This window comes from Gouania willdenowi, chromosome 6, assembly GCF_900634775.1.
Source record: "Gouania willdenowi chromosome 6, fGouWil2.1, whole genome shotgun sequence".
NCBI classification, from domain to species: Eukaryota; Metazoa; Chordata; class Actinopteri; order Blenniiformes; family Gobiesocidae; genus Gouania; species Gouania willdenowi.
Window position 1 is genome coordinate 37,518,084 of NC_041049.1, and position 22,484 is coordinate 37,540,567.

At 37.9% G+C, this 22,484-nt stretch overlaps 1 protein-coding gene across 2 annotated transcripts in view; it reads right to left on the minus strand.

The window, feature by feature from the left end:
* The window catches only part of LOC114464460 (NT-3 growth factor receptor-like), a 114,335-nt gene that overhangs the window by 52,668 nt on the left and 39,183 nt on the right, over positions 1–22,484 (minus strand). For both annotated transcript variants that reach the window (XM_028448678.1, XM_028448677.1), the window contains exons 5-9: positions 14,239–14,393; positions 9,239–9,381; positions 6,438–6,579; positions 5,756–5,868; positions 2,245–2,428 (exon numbers count right to left, since the gene is read on the minus strand). In XM_028448678.1, coding sequence (XP_028304479.1) covers positions 2,245–2,428; positions 5,756–5,868; positions 6,438–6,579; positions 9,239–9,381; positions 14,239–14,393 — 737 coding nt within the window. The remainder of the gene's footprint in view (positions 1–2,244; positions 2,429–5,755; positions 5,869–6,437; positions 6,580–9,238; positions 9,382–14,238; positions 14,394–22,484) is intronic.

Below are 22,484 nucleotides of genomic sequence, written 5' to 3' on the forward strand. Positions count from 1 at the left end.
GCAGCATTTATCGTATATTGTTGTTATTGTGTCTGTAAATGTGTCATATGCTACGTTCACGTCTTCTTCATTGAAAACACTCTCCCACGTCTCTCTTTTTATCTGTTGTTTAAAGTTTTCTAGTTGTTTTTCTCCTTCCAGTCTTCTGTATGTCAATGTGTTATGATTTTCAAGGTTCTTCTTCTTTTTAGTGTTAAGTATCGTAAATATTGGTGAATGATCAGAGATGTCATTTATTAATATACCACTCGTTAGATCTGTGTTTTGTATGTTTGTGAAGATGTTGTTTATCAGTGTTGAGCTGTGTTTATTAATTCTAGTTGGTTTCGTTATGAGAGGTTTTAATCCATTTGTGTACATGTAATTAGTAAAGTCTTCAATGTGGGTATTTTTTAAAGGATTTAAAATGTTTATGTTGAAGTCTCCACACATCAGTAATCTCTTATATTTAATTTCTTCTATCATTTTAGTTAGTTTCTCATTAAATATGTCTATTTTAATTAATAAATATTATCAATTATTATTCATAATGATTATATTGATGATAATTATATTAAAAATAATTATATTAATTATATTATTATATTATATTGCTCAAGCAGCATACAATTAAGAGGCGAATCTCTGCCTGTGACAGTAAAGTGCACTGTACTCACCACCTCAAGCAGCCCCCTGTAAACTGGTCACATTAGTCGAAGCGGCACTCTCACCTGCCGTGGACTGTGGTGTCCCAGGCACACTTGAAAAAGAAAACAGGGAGTCGCAGCTTCTAGCAGACAAGAACACTGGAGGCGCCAAACTTACGGTTACTAAGCTACAAGCGACAAGCTGTGAATAGCAAACACTGACCTGCTATTGTTATTCACAATCGCGAGAAGATAGAAAGAACAGATCACCTGATGACACCGGTAGATATATACTTTACGTACCAGGGGTCACTTTGTCAATATAATTACTCGACCTGCGCATGCGCGAGATGGAACATCCAGTGCTTTAAGCACCGCCTCTGGCAGTCTGGAATGATGAAATAGAAAGTGCTGTATCCTGATTCCTCCTACACTAACCCTTCCTCCTTATTCAGATCAGTAATTAGGTGCTGTGGGAGAAGGAGGAGTATTAAAGGACTGAGAGGATGATCAACATCAACCAAGAGCAGCAGATGCCTCGCCTCACACCACATTTTGTAGCTTTGATACTTGAAAACTAGTTTGGACTAAAACTAGTCCAAACTGATTTTAGTCCAAATTTGTTTTAGTAGTCATGTCTCCATGTTTACTTTGATACAGTTTTATTGGGTTAGTGTTGTGTACTTTGTGTAGTAGGAGGTGGACATTGCAGTGGGCGACAGCTCTAAATGGGGTTTTGTTCAGTTTGATCAGAGTGTCCAATCCCTTTTGTTTCTACATGTTAATTTTGTTTCTGTTGCTGATTCTGGATCAATTTTAAAAATAAAAAAAATCTTATCTCTTATCATTGGCAAAATTTCAAAAATTCATATCTTAGTTATAGTAATTGACCAAAAAAAAAAGAAAAAAAAGGGGTTTCCATACGTTTGGACCTACTGTATGGATTTTAATGGGAATATAAATTTCTTACAAGCCTTTGAAGTGTGACGGATCAGGATCACTGATCCAGATAACTGTTGTTAGCTTGGTGGAGGTTTGCCCTCTGTGTGATCTTGTTTCCTTTAATTTCTATAAAGCAAAAGGATGTTAAACTTTTAAAATCTTTCAAATGAATTAAACATCTAGTTCTTAACAATTGTAAGTGTTTTCTATGAACCTGAATGTATTACATGAGAAAGGAGGTAATATTTTAATATCCTGAATATTCTTCTGATATTTCTCAATTTCCATGTATATGAAACCATTGGAAAGGTTAGAAACACACTTTCAGAATCTGTAAAAAAAAATTAAATCAAAACACCCCCAGTAGGCTTGTTGCTGGTTTTGTCTTGGTCAGTGACATATTTACTGTTTTCTGTATCGTTTTGTTTACGCACAAATAATATACAAACATTAATTTGCACTAACACTAGGGTAAACACTAACAAAACCAAAAAGCATCGACTCTCTTCACTCCTCTGAACAATTTAGAGATTCTAATCCACCAAAGATATTTATGTTTTTTAGACTGTGAGAAAAAGCCAAAGTACCAAAGAAAAGTCCAACAGGCAGGGGAGAACATGCAAACTCAACCATGTAATGTCCCAGGTGTTTCCAGATGCTTTAAAAACATACTTACCATCAAAGGGCTTGTCCAGAAAGTGTCCATACACAGTGTTGGTGGCCACACCCAGAAAGTTGGTGGCCTCCAAAGTGTAGTTCCCATTATTATGATGTGTGGGGTTTTTAAAGGTGAGACAACCCTCAATGTCGTCCTGGTATGTGTCCATATCTGAACGCAGATACTCAGTGTGAAAGATTTCCTGGATGGGAAATTAAACTCATTAGTTGATAAAACCTGTAAACCAGATAAAGTCCTATCAGGTGATGTAATGAAAGGACAACAATAATGTGAACAAAACAATAGTTTTCCGACTTACCTGGGTGACAGAATTATTTTTTGTCATTGAATAATATTTTTTCCTGTTATAATTATTATGTACTGTATATAAATAAAATGGCTGAAACATTTACTGTTAGAATTCACAGCATTTACACATCAGATAAATCCAAGCAATATTTTTATAATACATTTTTTTAAATGACAAGGGTCCCACGCTCAAGATTTACTTTCGAGCAAGCGATACAATCCTGCTAAAAATGGTGTACTACGACACTGGCTAACTTCTTAATGAGCTAAATCACCATGGTAATTTAGGCTGAACCCCTAACCTGGTCCGGACCATGTTATGAAGTGAACAAATAAGATCCAAGCAAGCACTAAAGTACCGCCTCCTGACCAATCAGTTCTCTTGTAAATGGACCTGCCCATTGCTAGAAGATCATGGTTGGTGCAGATCTGAGAGGTGCATTTAGGAAATAAAGATTTTTAATGGGTTAATGCAATCCTTTAATTTAGCGATGACATCCTTCAGGAAAGGTATAGATTTACATCTGATTGACTGATTTACAGTCAGCTGTTGAAGCCTGTGTCGAACACTCTTCGTATGTACAGACGGATTCATTCATTCATACATATGCAATCGTGATGCGGGGACACATTTTGCTATACACAAAGTGGACGGGTCCTGTAACAATCATTTATATTACTTATACACTCCTGTACTAACGCACAGATACATTAAGACATGTTTCGGTTATGAACCCTCAGAAACCAGCTCAACAAAGATTAGTTCAACAAACTGAATGGTGTTTAGTGAGCAACCACAGAGTCGACACCACAGCGATAAGAGATTTTACTTAAGTTTTGCACATTTCTCTCTGATTAATATGTATAGTAGGCGAATCTTGTAAGGCGTGCATAAAAATGGGAGGAGGAAATGCAAATAAATTATTACACACACACAGAAATCCGCTGCAGTAAATGTTGACACAAAACACATCAAAGATGGAAAAAAAGGCTCCAGTTCACCTTTCTAGTATGAGAAAATAATTCAAATGAAACAATCTTTCACATTAACAGCCACTGAATGAGAAAAAAAAAATGTGAGAGAGTGTGTGTGTGTGTGTGTGAGAAAGAGAGGTGTGTGTGTGTGAATTAGAGAAAAAGCTTCAGGTGCATTTGAAATCTGGCGACGCTGCAATGGGGAGAGGATGTCACTATGGACAAACCACTCCAGTGATATTTTGACCATCAAACTCTTGTGTCACGTTGATTAAAGGAGTGTAGGAGGATGAGTTATTAATAATGGGTTGTATAAACAAGAATATGAATTATGAATATTAATATTACTTCAACTTTTGCGGGCTGCCACTCCTTTTAACAGGAGAAATATGTCTAAGTTTTTAGACTAAACCCATTAATTTGAAACCAGGGAAAAGTGAGTTCGAACAGCAATCTACACCATCATCACAACTTCAATGAATCAGAGGAATCAAAGATTACGTTTAACCTTTTATTAAAAATTCAACAATTAACACAGTCGAAATATCAATTAAAATGGGATAATTAAATCATGATAAAATGCATTTCTAGGCTAATAACAGTGAGGATTATATGTAATGAAGTGAAATCACTATTCTAGGAGAATGCTAATCTACTAAATATTGAATAAAAATGCAGGATACATATTTGAATAATAAGATCATAAAATCAAAGAATAAAATCATAAAGAGAGCTCATAAAACAAAGAGGGGAAGACAGACAGGGGGAGAACAGACAAACATGAATGAGATGAACTGTGTGGAACATGTTGTGAGTGTAAGTAAGTATGCAGTTATGGAAGTATGGATGTGAGTTATAGTGGATCATGTTTGCTGATCTGAGTTCATTCAGGTACCTTGAAGATGATGTCAGGGTTGGACCTGGAGGTGCTGGGTTGACGAAATGCAGCGGGATGTGCCACCGTTGAATTCTGTTGCGTTTCAACAGAGTATAGCCACTACAGCCGATCCAGGCAGTTCTGGCCTTCGCAGCTAGATTAGAAAACGGCTGTTGGCTTACTACAATGGGTTTTTCTTCCTTTTAAAAGATTATCTTTGAGACTAGCCTCTCAAAAAGGAAGCTTAATTAATTATTTACGCAGTGATGGCACAATATGAGAGTGTGGTGACAGCGCTACTCAGGAGGTAAAACATGCTGGATGATGGTCAGTAGATCATCCTAAAATGGTGCTAATCGACTGATTGTTGCTGTAATAACTCAGATCAATGGCGTCAACAGATCAATAGGATGGTTTCTGTCCAAAAATCCATATTTTTTCATGAAATAATCAGGGAAAATTTACAGGACCTGACGGAGCACCCACATTAAATGAGCGGGGAAAACAAATCATTAGGTTTTGATGTTGTTGTTTTTTTAAAAAAAAAAAAAAAACGTTGTGCAACTGATAGAGAACTCCATCTGCCTCCAATTCCTCAAATGCCTGTGCGCACTGTCGTCTCCATATTAAACGAGCAAAAGTTTAAACACTCATTTAAATGGGGCGGTCTGCACCACTTCTGCACACGCACTAATCATTGCTGCAATCTTAGTGAATTCCTTGCAGCAGGTGAGGAAACTGCGTCACCAAAGGATTCAGGGAAGCAACTGGTTTACCACCCTTTATTTCAGATCTTAGTGAATCCGCTCCTCAGCCCCATATCCACAAGAAATATGTATAATGACTCCAGTGTTTTAAATTCCTGACAGTGCAGACATCCCCATCAACCTCCAAGTCAACCAACACCATGACCATCATCAAGAAAGTCAATAGAAACTCCACTTCCTGAGGATGCTGAGGAAGCAACCTGGAAGAGAAACTGCTTGTGACCTTTGACCCAGCAACCGTGGAAGGCCTCCACATACCGACTTCTTATTGTGATACGTTGGACACACAGCGGATGACCAACATAGTCTGGAGGATATCACCAGCCCTCCCTCCGACAGCAGAAGAACCAACATCATCCTGTGTTTGAAATGCTGCCCTCAGGCCGGCGTTTCAAAGCAAACAAAATCTGGAATAACTAACCCCTAACTTTATCTATCTATTAATATTTTAATCACATATTGTTTTTAAAAGTAGGCTTAGGCCCTATAACATAATCTTTTTTCTATTCCTTTAAATCTGGGTTAAACTTTAGTAGGTAATTGATATTTTCCAAACATCTTGGAGCAAACGGGCATAAGAAAGTTGAGCAAAATAACTCACCTTGTCTTGATAAAACCACCTGAGGGTCGGGTGGGGTGAACCACGAACAGTGAACTCTATGCATGTGTCATGGCGGCGCTCTGGCTTCTTCAGCTTCAGGATGATTGGAGGATCTATGAATACAATGAAAGACAGGTGAGCAACTCGTCTGCAATAATATCTTAGTTATAGTCTGTTAGCTCTTAGTGACTGTTCTCCAGCATGGGAAAATGAAGCTTTTTCTGTGTTTTGCTGTGACATAAAAACAAAAGACAATGATGGCTGTGATCCTACACTTCCATTCTTCTACAGGAAAATGACTTGTTCATTTTAACAGGGAAAACAAAGCTAACTGCTGCTATACAGTACATCGTGTACAGTATTTGGCCTGTTTATGTGTAGGATTACTGTGTTAAATATTATTGTGTGTTTGAAGTGTCACATTTAAAGACATCTACCATTCACTTTGATCATGGCTGTAACCTCACTAATGTTGTTTTCATAAATTAATCTAATATATATAACATCATCAATCTGGTCTATTGACAAAGATAGTTTTCTCCTTTTTCAATGAAATTGTAGAGTATTGTGAATTTTTTTTGGGTTAAGGTAAAGTTGGTGTTTCATTATATTATACTCTCAACAGTTTGCATGTTAAATGTAAGCACATACAGTAATACATAATCAAATGTGCATTACTTACAATGTACAGTTAGCTGTATAGAAGCATTGGTCATGCCAACTATATTGGTGGCAGTGCATGTTAGAAGGAAGTTGTTGTCATCTCTGCTCACGTTGACAAGCGTTATTTTGATGGAATGAACAGTGTTGTTGTAAAATCGTGCCTGAGGATACAACAAAAGAAAGCGTGACATGATGGGGAACAAAAGCCTGGAATGGAACAGGGTGAAGAAAGACAGCACATCTTTTTGCTCCAGCCCTTTGTAATATTTTCACTGCACCGCAACAGTTCTGTGTTCACATTAGTCCTGAGACTGGGTCGAGAGGTATTATAAAAATCTGATTACAAATGAGAAACATGACAACAAGAACTTATGGAGTATCCCAAGTAATATGTTGGGAAGAAATGCTAAAACTAATTGGACATAGTCAATCAATTATTTTTGTAGTAAAAGTGATAAACTAAGAGGTGATATGGGGTAAACTGATAACATAAATAGCAATTGCTATTGTAACAAAACAATGGAGGGGGGGGGGGGGGGGGGGGGGGGGGGTGTAAGCAGCATGCTGGATTGACTTCAGGAAGAGTAGCTGTACTTGTTACAGCTAATGGAGATCAAAATAAACTAACTAACAAATCTGTTATTGAACAGGTTGGTCCTAGTGAATGATGGAGATATAGAGAGGATGCTCAAACAGCCAAAACAAATAAAAATACTAAAGATATAGCTGTGAGATTAAGGCGAGCTGTTGGAACAGCTTTACCAAACACTGCCTTCATCTACAGGACAACTCTGTACTATTTTTTTCCTGGTCCTTCTGGGCTGATATCTGGTTAGGATTTGGCTATGAGTCCATCCCACTGTGTATTACAACCATTAAGCAGCTTTGATTGCTGACCCAAGGCCACCATCACATGTTTAATGCCCAGCTTCTCACTAATAAATATTGCCTCATCAATGGCCAGCAGCTGGTTTGTAACACATTAGAGGGACCTAAAAGTTACTCCTCTCATCGTGTCCAGTTCCTCCTCATTTCAATGTCTCAATTTAAATGTAAAGCTGTCGGTGGTGGTTTAATTGTTAATGAAGCAGGCTGTAATCAGAAGGTCATTGGTTCTAATCCTGGTCCATCACCATGAGATGTGATCAGTCCCTGAATCCTAACTGATGAATAAAACTATGATTTAAAATTTGATTTATCACTTTGATTTATCACGTTTCAAAGTGAATCAAGCTCCTTTCGACGCTCAGTTCTAAATCTGAAAAAACAATCAGTCATACTCTGTGATGTGAACATCCATGTTGTGATGATACGATTCCCTGCAACATCTGAACTGCTTGAAACATTTTTGAAACAGGAGAGCACATCTGCTTTGCATCAGTGGGATAGAAGGAGAATTACATATTCTTCTAATGAAACTCTGGAACAATTCAGCTTTTCACCACAAGGTAGGGTGGCGCTCCAAAACTAAAACCTCCAATAAGCAGAAGACACTCATCATCCTGAACATGAAAGTAATGAAGAGCTGTTACACAACTTAAACACAGAGGGAACGAGAAAATAATCAAGACCTCCACTCCTATGGGCACGTCTTCTCTATGGTGTTATTACGATTTTGACAGATTTACGATTTTTAAAGATATTTTATACATGTAAATGCATATGGATTTTATTTTTTTCTCCAAATTTAGTTTTTCACATCAATTTTTTTAAATTCATATTTTTCATCAAAATTAGTTTTTAACTCCTGTGAGGAAACAAAATACTACCAAATAAAAAACTCATAATTAAACAAAAATATATATCAAAAATAAAGTAAGATACAATTAAAAGGAAGACATAAGTTGTACTGTGAGGAAACAAAATACTAATAAAAAAAGAAAACTATAATTAGACAAAAATGTATGTCAAAAAAAAAAAAAAAAAAATGAGTAAGATACAATTAAAAGGTAGATTTAAGTTGTACTGACATGGATTATTCTGACTGCTTCTTTTTAATTATTCATGTCATATAAAGATGTAAGATGTAAGCAGCACTGTCACCCAATTTACCTTCAGGGATCAATGGTTTACTGAATCTGATCAGGATTATTGATTACCTTTTGATCGACTTAATTTAAATTAACTTATTGTAAATGATCCTGATGACATAATTCCAGACCGTAATGATTAAACAAAAACAAATGTGCAAGAAAAATCAAAAAGTGTTTTTCACCACCAGGGGCTAGAATATTTTACGAAGTGTATGAACTCCTGTGAATGTGCTGGAGCCTTCATCAGTCTCCTCATCATCATCTACCTGTACCTGTCTAACTCTAATAGACTCAAATGACAAAATGAAGTCAAATGAAGCACATTTACAAACTAATACACTTTATTTAGTTTGCCATGGTTACACAAAGAACTCACAAATATAATGACTTTCGATTAAAATGTTACTTTCTAAACAATTATAAAGAATGCAAACGAGTCTTGAGAATAGATTTGTTTTCAACCTTGAAATTAGAGGAAAGTTAGGGCTTGTTGTACATTCATCTTTGGAGCTGCCACAATAATGTAATTCATTTAAATTAAAATACCTCAAGTGAAAGAGCATTTCTCAGCATTTTTTAGGTAATTAGATTAATTCATTACAGAGCACACATTTTTTTTTATGTCTTGACAGCACTAAGGAATTAATAATTCTCGTAACAGAAAATGTTGATCACTATATTTGTGACAAACATCAGTGCATCGTATTTATCTATGATTAAATTTAAGTACATATTTTATGTTTTTTATCTATATACAGTATATAGTGCATGAGGAGTGTGTTCTTACCTCTTGTGCAGTGACTGAATGTAAGCCTTTGACAGGCCAGTCCACCTCAGGTAACGGAGCTCCTGAACCATTACATACTGCAGTGATCTGATCTCCTTCAACAACTGTCAGGTTACTGTGGCTCACATTGATCTCTGGAAGGTCTGGAGATGGAAGAGGGACAGAGTTCAGGAAAGAAGAAGATCCAGCTATAGCAAAGGAATATAATGTTATGTTTGAAAATTAAATACATTTTAAATGTAAAAAATTATGGTTTAAAAGTTTACTTTAAACTGTTGGAAAAATGTGCCTGTGTTCACAAAGCATCCTCAGGCTAAAAGTAGCGCTTGGTGACATCACACTTTTCTTAATTTTTAGCCAAATCACACAGTCTTAAAAAACAAACTCCTCCAAGAGTGTTAATAATTTCCACATGAAATTCAGGATTTATGTTCTTGATAGGTTGGAGATCCATTGTTCCTAAAAACTGAGTTTTTAACCACATTGCCAGGCCTACAGGGGGTGGTAAATTTTCATCCAATTTAAAACTGGAGATTTTCGAATAACTCAAAACTCATTCAATCAAAATCCAAAGTCATGTGCAGAACGGGAAAAGCATTCTGCACGCAATTGCATGACTGCCTCCTGGTGGTGATAGTTCAGCACATACTTCCGAATGTGCTCACAAATGCTCTGACAAGTGGTAGATCATTTGTCAGGAAGATGATGAGTTTTTAATGAACGCACTTCCTGTGGCAGAGCGCCATTCCCCAAAAACGGAATGTCTCAATTGGAGTATATAAATTTTTTTGCGAGTGACCAAATTGGCTCTGTAGAGCCCCCTTGAACTTGTGAAATAGCAGCCCCTCATGCAAATTTGCAGTAGACATCCCAAACAGAGCTCATAGAATCAATTAAGACGCACATAAAATCTCTTGAAGCCATATTCCAAAGATGATTTGTAATCAAAATGTATTTTAATTTAATTTAATGGACTAACATTTTAGCCTCTAGCTCCAAGAGGAATCATTATGAAGGCCTGAAACTTGCGCACACCACTAAAGTACTGATGAGAAATCAATTGGTTTTGAAAGTATTTCCATATCTTAACACAGTGTGAACCTGGCAAGCCTTCAACTCTGGTCGGGATCGCCTAATCCCTGAAAGAGTAAATATGTAATATCTTTGCTGTAACATGGTCTTAGCAATATGATACTCCTCACAAATTATTAATTAATTGTTATTTACTACAACTAGCACATACAATACAATTAACTGACTGTAGACACAGCCCACTGGCTTGTGAGCATGAGGAATCTTTCACAAAATTTCAAAAAATCATAGGAAGCCTGAGGCAGTGTTGTTTTCTACAACGATGACAATGGCGAAATGATTTCGTTGAAGCCTCTTTTTTTTCATGACGATAATGAGACTGTGACAATAGGGCCGGGGAACAACGCTTCAACGTCATCGACGGAAAAATGCGCGCTGATGACCAAACAAAGTGGCGCCGCCGGAGAATAACTAAAGCGAGTGGCTCCTCCGAGTTTCAAAAGTGCAAGGCAGCGAAAGCAATGCACTCGTTTGTCAAAGGTAGCTGTTCCCCGTAACTCTCAGCCTTAATCCGCGGGTGTGACCGGAATGACAGCGGAAGTAAAACACCGCGCCGTGACATCAGTGGCGGCAGCAGCACGCGCACACCGAGCCAAGCTTAAAAAAAAACACACATTCTCCTTACAACAGTGCATAACATCAAATGGCTCTCACCATTAAAATATGAACAAAAAAAAGCTTTGCTCTTTTCCTGAGTCAGGTGACAATTTGCTCTACACCAGTGGTTCCCAAACTTTTATACAGATCATAATGATGGAATGAATGAGTGATAACACACATTTTAAAAAATCATATTTTGTAAATAAGTGAAATAAAACAGTATTTAGTGGCTCCTGAATAGATTTGTTTCAATAGTTTTTATCATTTTGTGTCATCTCCCCCCTCGTGTGGGACCAAGACTGACCCTTGTATTTGCAGTTCATGTTCTAATCAAGATCATTTACACCATCATTGTTATAATGTATAACTAAAAATGAACATTAAAAAACCCCATATTTATTTGTTGTTTTCCAATTTCTCTCTCATTTTTTGTTGGAAAAGCACTTTCAGTATTATCGTTTGGAATTTTGAGTTTAATAAAAATGTGGGTGGCAGAGTCTATTACTTTAAGTTGTTATTTTCATGTGAATAAAAAATTAAAAGATGCACTTTTCTCAGTAAGCTATGCCTATGTGTTTTCAACATAAATTTTAAATTATGTTGGTACAGGAAGGACACCATGACAGGCTGTCAGCTCCCACTGCCTTTTTTTATTTATTTTTTTTAAATGCTACCTCTGACTCTTAATGAATTATTTTGTACTTTTATAATCTTACTTGAACTTTATTTTGAATTTTGAGTTGAAGAACATTAAACATATATTCCAATGTTAAGTAATTCATGTTTTTTTTCCATTTTAGATATGTAAATCAACATGTATAAATTTCTTTTAGTCAATTAATGGGGAGATAATCGATAATCGAATCGAGTCGAATCGAACTGGGAAAATAATCGTTAGATTAATTGATGCATCAAAAAAATAATCGTGAGATTAATCATTTAAAAGATAACTGTTTATCCCAGCCCTAGGTGACGAGCTAAACGTGGCTCTTTTATGACTAAATCATGACGATACATGGTTGAGTTTTTGTTGACGTGACGAGACTGGGCAAAAATGTTAGTGATGACCTGCCAGACGGTCATTAATCACACATACACGCAAGTTTTTTAAATTCACTTTTGGATCATGATGGCAGCTTCAACAAAGAGGCTTGGTGGTCAAAAGCGACTAAATGATCCATGTGTAACCGTTCCCGTTCAACAGCCTAACGATGGTCAAAAAGCACAGGGAGGTTGATTCTCCAGGGCTGAAGTTACTGTCATTCGCTCCAGGGTTAACCTCCTTCACTTTAGCAGCAGCGTTAGAAAGCAGCACACACATCTGTCTGAGAAATGCAGCAGCCTTAATTACATTAACTGGTAATCCCTAAACATTTGCAGCTAAACTAAACTAACAATTTTCCTCTAATCATTCGGCCAACTCTCGTATCCTACTACATTCACTCTCGGCTCTACCGCTCCGTCTCTCGTCCACTCGCACACACACGTGACTCATTCTCTTAAATCCTTAAAGGAGCCACACACGTAAACCTTCATTCCACTTTCAAACCTTTATTGACCTAAATTAATGTTAAAAGACAATACTTCAAACAATAATAAAACAATAATAATAATAATAATAAAAAAACTAAAATTAGACTAAAACTTTTTTGAGCTTTTGTCGACTAAAACTAAACTAAAACTATCACATTTTGAAAAGACTAAAATGTGACTAAAATGAATGAGCATTTTCGTTCATAAGACTAAGACAAAGACTAAAACTAAAAAGGCTGCCAAAAACAACACTGGTCTGAGGAAACTCAAACCTGTCTACGTAATCAGCTTTCTATTGCCGACATTTCATACACTGCAATGTATGTGTGTACAAAGAAGTTTTAGCTCTATCTTTTTATAGATACTGTATGTCACGTGTTTGTTCTTGGTCAATAGTAATATTTCATATCAGTGCTTTATGCAGTAAACACACCATGTTACCAACTTTTAGCGCTGATTAGTAGCTTACCAACAACGTTTGAATGGTCGAGATCGGACTAGCGGTTGAATTTCTATGAATATTTTACTAAACATAAGTCCTCTGTGACCACTTCCTGTCTTCTTAAAACATGGCTAAAAAGCTGTGGTTTGTTAATTGAAATGAAGTTTTAAAATGTTGTTAATTATATACTTTACTTGATATAGTAAAGTTTGGTCACAAATTCTCCCGCGGTTATGCTGTTTTGCTACATTTTTCAAAAGTAATTCTTTTGTGACTGAGGACTAGTTGGATAAGGAGTGAGAAATCAGTGTCAGGTTACGCACGCACGCAAGGACACACACACGCAAGGACACACAAGCGAACGCGCACACGCACACAATGGGGGGTGGATTGCTTCTAAATTCATGTGCACCAGTCTATCAAATGCGTTATTATTATTATTATTATTATTATTATAGTGTTTCTGGTTGGTTTCTGTTTTTTTTCGCACCATCCACCAAGTCACATTTCCTTGTATTGTTTTTAATGAAACGATTCTGATTCTTACTTTTCCCACACAACGTAACGCAATAGCAGAGTGCTCAGTCAGACCATTACAGTGCTTTCGTAGCCTTGTATTGTTGCACAATTTGTTTGCGCCCTTGTAACAGCATTTCTCACACTCGTCACTTGTGCGCACTGTAGAGAGAACGACATTGATTAGTAGGGCAATGACCTCCCAGGTCTGCCTCTTCCTTTGTGCCGTGATTGGGAGCGCTTTTTTCCTTGTCTCTAACAACCAATCACAGCTTTTCGAAGACCGCATCATACCCAGCAACAGGGTCAACCACACCTCCTTAGTAAGATAGAAGTTTCTGTCCCGTCTTGCTCAGAGTTGCTCTCAGAAATTTCCTGAATCACTGTTAAGCTAAGATTCCTTGTTAGGAAATTTTAGGCTAAGTTAGGAGCTCTCTAATGGGACTCTGAGAAGCTTTGTGAATACGGGCATACGTTAGATTGTCTTATGATGCTTGAAAGAAAACTCTAAGCTCTAAATCAGGAATGAATAAAGGAGCTCTGAACTTTGGTTAAGTTTTGTTCTAATGAACATTGTTGATTTAAAATCTGACACATTCTGTAATCCACACAAAATCCAATGCTTGTTGTAATTATTCATTAATCCAAATGTTAATTAGAAAGTATGAATTAATCTTGTGGTTTTGAAAAGCTGCAAAAAAGAACTCCACAAAAAACTGCATAATTTGTGTTTAATTTTTATGTAAACCCAACAAAAGATAGTCTGATAATTATCACTATTAAGAACTTACAGGCCATTGGCCCCAATATTTCTCACCACAATTGCTGACATTCATATCCTGCAACAGTATCTTCTCGTAGCCATCAGTGCAGAATAACTGTTGACTGTTCAAAGCTGCCTCTCCTCTCTGTTGCCAAAGCTGCAGCCATCGGATTCCACAGCCACATGAAAACACCACATCCTCCAAATGTCTGAAAAGAATGTGATCAATTCCACAAATAGAATAAAGAATGCCACATCAAATAGAACTAGACCACATTCCCTGAAGAAAATGCAAGTGAGGATGCAGGTGCTGGCCGCTGCTTTAGATTAGCATTAGCCTAGCATTAGCAATAGTATTAGCATTAGCATTAGCATCACCAGTTAGAACATAATTGGAATACTGAGGATGCCGAGCAGACTCAGTAATGTAATTGCTGTACTTTATTTTTTAACTGTTTTGGGAACACTGATGATGCCAAGCAGCATCATATTTCGTCCTATTTTTTTTTTTCTTCTTCTTCCGTCGTTCTACTCACTTTTCAACTTTTTGAACTATTTAACTTTTTTTGGAACACTGATGAAGCCGAGCAGGCCTCGCTATTGTAATCGCTGTACTTTATTATTAACTTTTTTGGGAACACTGATGACGTCGAGCAGGCCTCACTATTGTAATCGCTGCATTTTATTATCATGGAACAATGATGACATCATCGGTGTGATGACGTCAGTTAAAACAAGGTTCTAACAGAAGTTCTACAATGTGGATGGGAAAACAAACATTTGAAATGTAAATAGTTTGAAAAGTTGAAGAGTTAGAACAACGCTAATGCGATAGCAGAGTGTCCAGAATATACCAGTATAACAGTTTGAGACCAAACTTGTTGGTTTCGGTTGCCGACTGCGGGAGTAGTTAGAGCTAGACAGCAAGAATAATAATAACTATGACTAGAATATTTGCATTTCTGAAGAAACTGCAAGTGAGGATGCATGTGCTGGCCCGCGTCGCACTGCCTTAGCAAAACCATTAACCTGGGGCGACCGTTGGCTCAGGTGGTAGTGGGTCGTCTTCTGATCGAGAGGTTGGGGGCTCGAGCCCAGTACCTGACTATGTGTCGAAGTGTCCTTGGGCAAGACACTGAACCCTAAGTTGCTCCCAGTGGTCGACTAGCGCCTTGCATGGCAGTCCTGTCCCATTGGTGTGTGAATGTGGTGATAAAGCGCTATATAAATCAAGTCCATTTACCATTCCATTTAACCATTTAAGTTTATTACCAGTTATTATGTGTTAAAATCCCAGTATGGAAGGAAAAAACCTAGTTTTAAACCAGTTAGAAGTCCAGTTTCTACCAGTATATGTGTTTAAAATCTCAGTATGTAATGGGGGAAACCAGTTAAATCAGTTAGAAGTTCCAGTTTAAACCAGTATATGTGTTTAAAATTCTCAGTATGTAATGGGAAACCAGTTTAATAATCAGTTAGAAGTCCAGTTTAAAACCAGTATTATGAGTTAAACTCCTAGTATGAAAGGAAAAAACACATTAAACAGTTAGAAGCCCAGTTTTAAACAGTAGTATGTGTTTAAAATCCCAGTATGGAAGGAAAAACCAGTTAAACCAGTTAGAAGTCCAGTTTATACAGTATTATGTGTTAAAATCCTAGTATGGAAGGAAAAACCAGTTAAACCAGTTAGAAGTCCAGTTTATACCAGTGTTTTGTGTTAAAATTCCAGTATGAAAGGAAAAAACACTTAAACCAGTTAGAAGCCCAGTTTAAAACAGTAGTATGTGTTAAAATCCCAGTATGAAAGGAAAAAACCAGTTAAACCAGCTAGAAGTCCAGTTTATACAGTATATGTGTTAAAATCCCAGTATGGAAGGAAAACCAGTTAAACCAGTTAGAAGTCCAGTTTATACAGTATTATGTGTTAAAATCCCAGTATGGAAGCAAAAACCAGTTAAACCAGTTAGAAGTCCAGTTTATACAGTATTATGTGTTAAAATTCCAGTATGAAAGGAAAAAAACACTTAAACCAGTTAGAAGTCCAGTTTATACCAGTATTTTGTGTTAAAATCCCAGTTTGATGGGAAAAACCAGTATTACCAGTTGGAAGTCCAATTTACACAGCAGTATGTGTAAAATCCCAGTTTGAAGGACAAAAACCAGTTTAAACCAGTTAGAAGTCCAGTTCACACAGTAGTATGTTTAAAATCCCAGTATGAGCTGAAAGTGAACAAACGTTGAACATGGCAAAGTTTGAATTGTGGGAAATTCATTAAAAAGGCAGCAGAGCAGTTAACAATTTTGTTTGTAAGTGTGAAATGATAACCTGCAAACTACACACAAGAGAAGGATTGGTGGTGAAAAGGATGAGTGACGTTGAAGAGTTGAATTTTTGAAACATTTCAAAGTTTGAATGGTGGAAACGGTTGAAAAAATGGCTAAGTAATTAACGATTTTAAGTGTGAAATGAGAACCTGCAAACACTCACACCCCTCCTTTGACAGTTCAAATGCCACAATTACAGATCAACAGTGGGTTCTTAACTGTCAATGGGGAGATATACGGGGGACTTCGACATGCAGATCTGACAATCAGAAATCCAAATAACCCATTCCATGAACCTGGTGCAGGATTAGGTCAGGCTTGGGTTAAGCTTACTCAGGAGGTACTGGAGCCTGTACGGATAAAACAAGAGAGAGAGAGACATAATCGATCACATGGTTACCAAAGGGGCGATCCACATCAACCAGAATATTCTTCACTTCACGTGCATTCCAATGATCCCAACACTCAGAGGAAAGTGTAGTGCACTATGAGTCTGATGATTTGTTTGAATCTGAGATTGATGGACAACAGCCTAATGAGATAACAGGAGAATTAACTGATCGAACATTATCTACTGGAGCCCAGCGACTTGCTTCAGAACTACAAAGAGTGCTTCCACAATCCACTTCTACACATGGATATTATCTTAGGCCTAGAAATCGTGATCAAGGTCAAAGTCATTCATCCAGAACAAATTTACAGTTTCCACTCATCGCCAATGCTAGTGGTACAGCTGTTACTTACAAACCATTCACACTGACGGATATGAAATGCATTGCGAATAACCTCCCATCTCCGGAGGAGGCGCGCCGTGGATGCAGGCCCTTGGCCAAGCCACTGCAGGGTTAATGCTTACCACCGCAGATGTGCTAAGTATTCTTGGACATAGTTTAACCACGGCTGGTTATACCGAGATATCTGGTCGGTGCGGGTTCACCAATTTCCCTCAAAATCAACCAATGAATACACATGACAGATTTCCAGTACCACCAGGTAGATTGCAGACTATGCATTATACTATAAAAGAGGGGGAGTCACCTATGGAATTTCTAACCAGCTCCAGAAATGACTTCCTTCAAACTACAGGAAGTGATCCAGGTTCTTCACAATTACATACACATTCCTATAGAACAGCTGTTATCAGCAATGCCACCTGACAAAGTAAAGACAGCGATCCTTTCGAACCCTGATTTACATGATGCTTCCCAGCCCCGCTGGGATGCTCACTTCTGTAGCCACATGCAGCAACATCAGATGGAGCAAAAGAAAGAGAATGATCAAACTAAGGATCTTGAATTGAAATTATTAAAAATGCAATTACAAGAGGCCCAACAGAAAGCTATACAGGGAAAAAAACATGTGCAGGAGGCACAGACTTCCATACAGGCTCCCCAAGCACCCTTCTTGCCTCCTCAACAACTCCCCCCAACCATATACATATGTGGTGAATCTGTAATCCAATTCTGGACCACGTTTTCCACACAGACAACAAGGCCGCTTTGGCAGGGGACGTGTGTGGTCAGGGAGGGCGGGGAAGGGGGGTTCGCCCGGGGTGAGTTGTGCTACAGCTGTGGTAGGCCTGGTCATTACGCCAGAGCTTGCAGGTCCAACCAGAACCCACCTCGGTCTGCAGCAGGTGGAGGCCAATGGTTTCAGCCACAAAACCAACTTCAAGGGGCTCCAGAGGTCCATGTGGTTCCCAATGCCGGACAAGCTCCTCCAACTTGGGGGAACTTCACACAAAGAGGACAGTGACGGGGCCCAAAGAGCCACCAAGACAGGGGTCTGGCAAACCCACGTCTACCGGTGATGGTGAACGGGATTGAACTTCAAATGATGGTTGATACGGGTGCTAGACATTCTTCTTTAACGCACCTGCCTCCTGGCGTTCACTTGTCTCGTGAATCTATATCACTTACTGGCTTCTCTGGGACTCCAATTGCATTGCTGTTCACCACGCCTACCGTGACTATGATCGCTGGACAGACCCTCCAACATCAGTTTGTCTATGCACCTAACTGTCCTATTGATTTACTTGGCCGCAATCTCTTAATCAAAGTTGCTCCCATGATTCAGTGTACTCCAGATGGAATTATTCTTCTGTTCCCAAATGGATACCGTTTCAACTCACTGCGCAAAAAGCCCAAGAATCGAACCCCGAATATTCCAAGATATGAGTCAAATACGGTGATATCCACCTGGAATACTCTCACGAACAGCAGGTTGAAGTCGATGTCATGTTCAGAGCATGTCAAACTCCGGATATGGGAACACTTTTATACTTGCCATATCCCGGAGTTCAATTCTTCCCGGATACTCTCCCCGGTCATATCCGAAGTCCGAACACCACTAGTATTTTGATTCCGAATACTGCACCGATACTCTCCCCGGTCATATCCGAAGTCCGAACACCACTAGTATTTTGATTCCGAATACTGCACCGATACTCTCCCCGGTCATATCCGAAGTCCGAACACCACTAGTATTTTTGATTCCGAATATTGCACCGATACTCTCCCTGGTCATATCTGAAGTCCAACAAATTATTTCAGCAGTCTGCATAATTCAGTATACAATTCATGGCCCATAGGGTGACTCACCATACCCAGGACAGTTAAGTGCAGTGTCCCTAACTATACTTGGTTCACTTGATCCTTTTTCTCTCTACACCAATTGTCTCATCATAAATGGCTGATCTACTTTGAAGATAGAGACTATCAAGATAAATACTAAAAACAAAAATCACTTAGTGCCACATAACTTTTATTCTATCAAAAAAATAAATTAGAAAGAGATAGGAACAGTTTAAATAGGTCTCTAGAACAAAGTAAGAAAAGAAAAGAAGAAAAAACACACACACACTACACCACACAGAAACAATAAAAGTGTTAAACATCTCCATCTCAGTCTTCTTCCTCCTCACTCACATGCAGATAGATAGATTTTTGATCTGAAGTGGGGGGGGGCTTTTTGAAAGTGTCCAGTGTCTTTACGTGTGCGATTGGATCTTGGCTCGATAGCCCTTTTTTCTATTACTGTCCAGTGCTTTCTGGCAGGTTTTCATTATTCCTGAGAGCCGTGCTGCTCGCCACTTTGGTGAGGCAAATTTGTAACTAGTTTTGTCCTCGTCACTGTCCTCGTCGCTGATGAAGTTGGCATCGGCCCCCACAGAGATACACCCAGTCCTCTGGAGAAAGGATCCTCTGCCCCACTTTGACACGTTTCTTGAAGAGCTGTGTGACAGATTGGAAGAGGTTAGACTTTCAAAGCAATCAACAAAACATGTTGTATATGTCACCCTTTCTCCCTGAGTAGTCAGAGAACATCTAATTCTATATCCTTCCGTTCTCACAGAAGTACAAAATAGTCAAAATCTACAAAAGATAGGGTTTAATTAACTTAGATTCGTAAAGGAGATTGGCAGTGACAACTCTGCATAGAGTGAAAATACGCACGTGAGTGCACAGACACGCAAACTGAGATCTGATACTTTCAGTATTCGGTCCGTGCTTGTAAATGGGTTGATTTATACTCCCCACAACAAACAGCATCTGTTCATGTAGATAAACAGGACTACTGAATAACAAGTGTCTGGAAGTCTACTTCAGATATTTATTCAATATTAAAGAAGATTTTTTTTTAAATCAAAACCATATACAGTATGTAGCATTATTATCCGTGTACCCTTCGTTCTTGGTTATTCCATTTTTAAAACCAAATCAAAACAAGAAAACCATGTTATTTTTGTTTCATATGCCCCTTAAAATTCATTTTTTATACTTAGTTTTTTATACAGTGTGCTATCATTAACATGTCAATGTTAAAATGATAATATAATTAATAATAATGCCAGTGACACTTTTTCCCGATCTGGTTACAGTTTGTTACAGTGATCAACTGCCATATTTTTGTAATATTAAAAACGTATTGCACCGTAGTAATTTAAATAAAACTACTAGATACTTTTTACACACAATTCAAAGTCTAACACTCAACATTTTTTCATGGATTCCCTCAATCCTTAGTTAGAGGGTGATTTGCTCTTTTCTTACTGCAGGGCGAGCCCAAACACCTCGCTCCAATTTGATGATGCGTTCCTACTTTGATGACGAATTTAACGCAGCACTGAGCTGAAAATGCCGTGCCTCCAAGAAGCTCTCTGCTGTGATTGACATGTAAACAGACACGCCCACGAAGGTGAGCATTTCACCTATATATGTATTTTCTACAGTCTATGTATGTACCGGCGGACGCCCTGCCCCCATACCTGAAAGATTTTAGAATAAAATGGTCAAATCATATTTCAGTTGTTTTTTGGGAGTTGATATACATGTAAATGATTGTGTGAGATGGGCATATGATTTCACATATCGATCGCAGGCTTGTGAATCAAATCGAATCGTATCGTGGCAGACTCTGTGCTATCGACAAACATTGTATCCAAAAATATCGACATCGCATTGTAATTTAATTTAATTTACGAAAGTAAAACACACATGAGCCGAAATTAAGAAATATTTTTTTCCCCCAGAAAATATTAGTTTTTAACTCCTGTGAGGAAACAAAATAAATACTTATCAATAATAAAATAAGATACAATTAAAAGGAAGATATAAGTTGTACTGTGAGGAAACAAAATACATACTAATAAAACAGAAATCTATAATTAATCAAAAATGTATGTCAAAAAAAAATTGTAATTTAAAATAATGAGTAAGATACAATTAAAAAGTAAATATAAGTTGACTAATCACTACATGTGCCTTGGTCGACCAACCATTTCCTTGGTTGACTACAGCCCTAGCAATAACTCACTCGATCTCTCCTGCTCGTAAGAGTCTTCCTCCTCTTTATATCCTCCTTTGTCCCCTTCAGGTCCTGCTTGTTGCTGGCCTTGTAGGACTCAAAAACTCTGTTGCAGGCTCCTAGTGAATGAAAATACAAACACAAATACTATGTCATGAACTCTAAATGTATTATTTTAAGGCATCTCAAAAGGATAGTGATCACTCGAACATTAGCAGACAAGTGCCAATTAGGTCCCCAGATTAACTAGATCAGACTTACTTCTAACTTGGCTTATGCCCCAGTGTGGCTCAGCATCTTTAATGGCCCCTATCACAGCCTGGGGTAACCTTTTCATTTTGATTAGAACGGAATCTGTTGGGGGGGGGGGGGGTTATTAATTAATTCAGCTAATTTTCACAAACAGTGGCAATTCAGAAAAAAAGAGACAAAACACAAAACATACTTGTTCTCTGGCTGAACTACCATTGCAGGTCTGTGAGCTTCGATATGTATGACGGACCAATGCCTGTCGGGATATAAATACAGTTGAAAATGAGCAAATTATAGGCCAGTCTCCATTGGTGAAATCAATGGAAGTATAAGTATAATTGATGATAGAAAACTACATACCATCAACTCTGGTGGGATTTTTGTGTGGTGGTGGATGAGGTAGGATTAGCCTCGATTCTTTCCAGCCTCTCCATCACGTCATCAAACTTATTATTTATGTTGTCGAACACTCTTCTGCAGTTGTACGATTGCGCTAAAAATGTGAGGGGGAAAAAAAAGTTAACATTCCACTGTGATGTAGGCTGGGGCAAACATGTCACAAGACAGAATGATACATTGCTTCATAATGTCGACAAAAAATGGACAACTGTTCATTTTAAGTGTGAAGCTTACTGTTGGTTTTACATAATTCCATAATAAAAATACACCCTATTGGTATGTTGGCATTGGTGGATAAAGTTTTTTTTTTTTTTACATTGCTAAACCAATAATGTGATGATAAATGGTAAATGGACTTGATTTATATAGCGCATTATCCCTACACTGAAGTAGTCCTTAGGCGCTTTACATATCAGCTCATTCACACACATTCACACACCAATGGGACTGAGAGTCATATTTGCCTCCAGTGTTTCCCTATGGAGACAGAAAGGACTTTGGCCCACGTTTACATGGGG